Source organism: Lactuca serriola, chromosome 9, assembly GCF_051521515.1.
Source record: "Lactuca serriola cultivar US96UC23 chromosome 9, Lser_US96UC23_V15, whole genome shotgun sequence".
Taxonomy (NCBI): Eukaryota; Viridiplantae; Streptophyta; class Magnoliopsida; order Asterales; family Asteraceae; genus Lactuca; species Lactuca serriola.
The window spans coordinates 55,985,610-55,988,626 of record NC_136416.1 but is presented as its reverse complement, the minus strand read 5'-3'; the positions used below and the strand labels follow the sequence as shown (position 1 = coordinate 55,988,626).

The window sequence follows — 3,017 nt, the reverse complement described above, 5'->3', positions numbered from 1 at the left end:
ATTGAAATTTTATAAAATATAAAGAAAGAAAAAGAATGATGTGAAGGAGTTTGAGGTAGAAGGTATGTATTTATAGGTAATACAATTTATTATTATTATTATTATTATTATTATTTTAAAAAATGACCTTTAATATGGTCAAAATCGAAGTCAACATCGAAATTTAATTGGATATTTCTTCTGTTGCTCACCGTTCTCATCATAATGAGACTTACCTTAACACCGATCTACAACGGTTTGAGAGCGTCACAACACCATTAAGACGCTTCCACGTCGGTCAAAACACCCTTTAATGGATCCGAACCAAGTAGTCTAAGAAAACCCGACTATATTTGTCATGCGACAACCTAGTTTCTCAATTTTCATGCATTAAATTCAATTTGGTCAAAGTTTAAAGTCTAAAGTCTAAACGTTGATTTAAAGAAGTACAGGGGACAATATGAGAATAAATAAACTTATGGGGTTTTATTGTGAACTTACTCTCTTCCAGAAATTAAAAACCCTAACAAAACCCAAGGTTAGAAATCAAAACCCCTCATCCCTTTCGAAGCTCACTGGCATTTCTGAATACCCTCGCGATACAAAGGTACTATCTTTCTTCCCTTTAACCCAGTTTTTGATTACCCAAAATCTTGCTTCTGTTGATTTCTATTATGTATGAATTTCAATTTTAAGCACATATCGAAGATTTCACTTGCGAAGTAAGCTTGTGGAGCTCAATAATGCTGTAAAATTAAAGATTCATCTATCATTGCTGTTTCCTTTTGATGTTTTGTAGACATAACTAGAATAGCGTGATAAGATGAACTCTTTACCTCGATTAACCTTTGCTTGATCGTTCATGGATGTTATCTTCGCTTTTTTGCGGGTCTTTAGATCTGAGTTTACGCCGCTTAGGTTTTGACATATATTCTTAGCTGACCGAGCTTCAATCTTCTGGGGGGCAAAAATATAATTTGTATAAAAATTGTTGAACAGGAGCATAGTCAAAATTTTATATTTTTTGGCCTAACATGTATAAAATTCAAATATAAGGACTACTTTTGCCAAAAAAATCAGGAGGGGCCACAGCCCCCCCTAGTCCTATATAAGATCCACCTTAGTGTTTGAATTTCATATCTGTTTGGTAAAAAGATTGATACTTGATAATTAGTATCTAAATACGCATGTATTAAACATATATATATGTTACAAAGAGTAACAAATTTGCTGAGAAAAAAAAATGGTTTTGATATAATTACATGTTTAAGGGTGTGTTGTATATGCGTTTTCAAAATAATTATATGCATCATTGAATACTTAGAATCGAATATAATTAGTTTCAAAACACAAGTAACTTATTTAAACAAACCACAAAACCATGATGTTGAGCGTTTGATCAAAAATTTAATGGCCAAGACTATAAACAGATACTAAGGGGTTACAGACGGTTATAAAAATCATGGTACCTTACATTGACTCAATGAGATCTGACTTAATCAACAACTATCAAACCAATCAGAGATCTGACTTAATCAGCAACTATCAAACAACCCGAGTCAGATAGTCATATAATTTGGTTATGTACTTATGTTATAACAAAATCTTTCAAATTTGCAGATTCGGATACAAAAAATGACCAATCCAAAGGTTTTTTTTGACATACTGATTGGCAAAGCAAAAGCCGGACGGATCGTGATGGAACTATTCGCTGATGTCACTCCAAAAACCGCCGAAAACTTTCGCGCGCTCTGCACTGGTGAAAAAGGACTTGGAACTTGCGGAAAGGCATTGCACTATAAAGGCTCAGCCTTCCATCGAATCATTCCAAACTTCATGTGTCAAGGTGGGGATTTCACTAGAGGTAATGGAACTGGAGGAGAATCAATCTATGGTGCAAAGTTTGCAGATGAGAATTTCAAGATCAAGCACACGGGTCCCGGGGTGCTCTCGATGGCGAATGCGGGACCCAATACTAATGGGTCTCAGTTTTTTATTTGTACTGATAAAACTTCGTGGCTTGATGGGAAACATGTGGTGTTTGGGAAGGTTGTTGATGGGTATAGTGTTGTGAAAGAGATGGAGAAAGTTGGATCGGATGGTGGTACCACTTCTGCTAAAGTTGTTATTGAAGATTGTGGTGAGGTTAAGGAGAATTGAGAAATTAGTTTTTTTATTTGGTAGTCGTTCAAACTTAGCATATTTTGTAGCTTGTTTTGTTTATTACAACCTGCAAATGGATCTTTTATCGTTTTAAACTTTTTGTGAAACACGAATAAAATAAGGATATAATTTCTCGAGTATTAGGTTGTATTCCTTTTCTGATGCATTTCATCGAACACCTTCTGTGCTTGACCAAGGTTGAACCAGAAGTTTCACAAAGCATATGAATCAAACATTTGTGCTTTCTTACGTGCCCCTGAAGATGCACACTCTCATCTGATTGGAGTTTTTTTTACCCAAATTTGGATTAATTTGTAATCATGCATTATTTCAATCCCTGAAATGGACAGATTTTGCCCCTGCAGAGCTAAATCTCAATTGTTTAATGATTTCTCAGGTCGCATTCTCTTTTAATATTGTGAAAGCATTCGTGAATGAAATTCCTTTATTTTGTTCATATGATAACCAAACTTTTTATTTCCAAATTATGTATCAAATCAAAAGGATATTTGTGCTAAAACATTCATTTCCATGAGATCGAACAAAAAAGAACAACTTCCATAGTTCCATCGGATTTAACCTCATGTTGAAGATCTTTCATGTAATCAAAACCAATTTACATTCACTCAATTGACCAATGTTTTGGAATTTGGACAGATTTGCCCTTGAACAGTGAAAATACAGTTAAATGTTTGACTCTTAACTTTATTTTGGTTCGTTACTTTACCTGCAATTTTTAGAAACCATATATATAGACAAACCGTATCAAAAATGTAAAACTTAGACTAAAATGCAGATAGATATAATCAATTAATCATATAAACCTCATAGACCAATAAAGGATATTTAATTTGTCATAAATAAATGAAAACGAC

The 3,017-nt window shown here is 33.8% G+C and overlaps 1 protein-coding gene across 1 annotated transcript; it reads left to right on the top strand.

Annotated features, from left to right (window-relative positions):
• The first annotated feature begins 498 nt into the window (after positions 1-498).
• Positions 499-2,282, top strand: LOC145072888 (peptidyl-prolyl cis-trans isomerase CYP19-3). Its single transcript, XM_079019386.1, has 2 exons — positions 499-586; positions 1,600-2,282. Exon 2 carries the CDS (start codon positions 1,615-1,617, stop codon positions 2,137-2,139), a length of 525 nt encoding a protein of 174 aa, XP_078875512.1. The 5' UTR covers positions 499-586; positions 1,600-1,614; the 3' UTR covers positions 2,140-2,282.
• Positions 2,283-3,017: the final 735 nt, after the last annotated feature.

Excerpts from the sequence above, each read along its gene's own strand:
- LOC145072888 (XM_079019386.1), top strand. The coding sequence starts at position 1,615 with ATGACCAATCCAAAGGTTTTTTTTGACATACTGATTGGCAAAGCAAAA.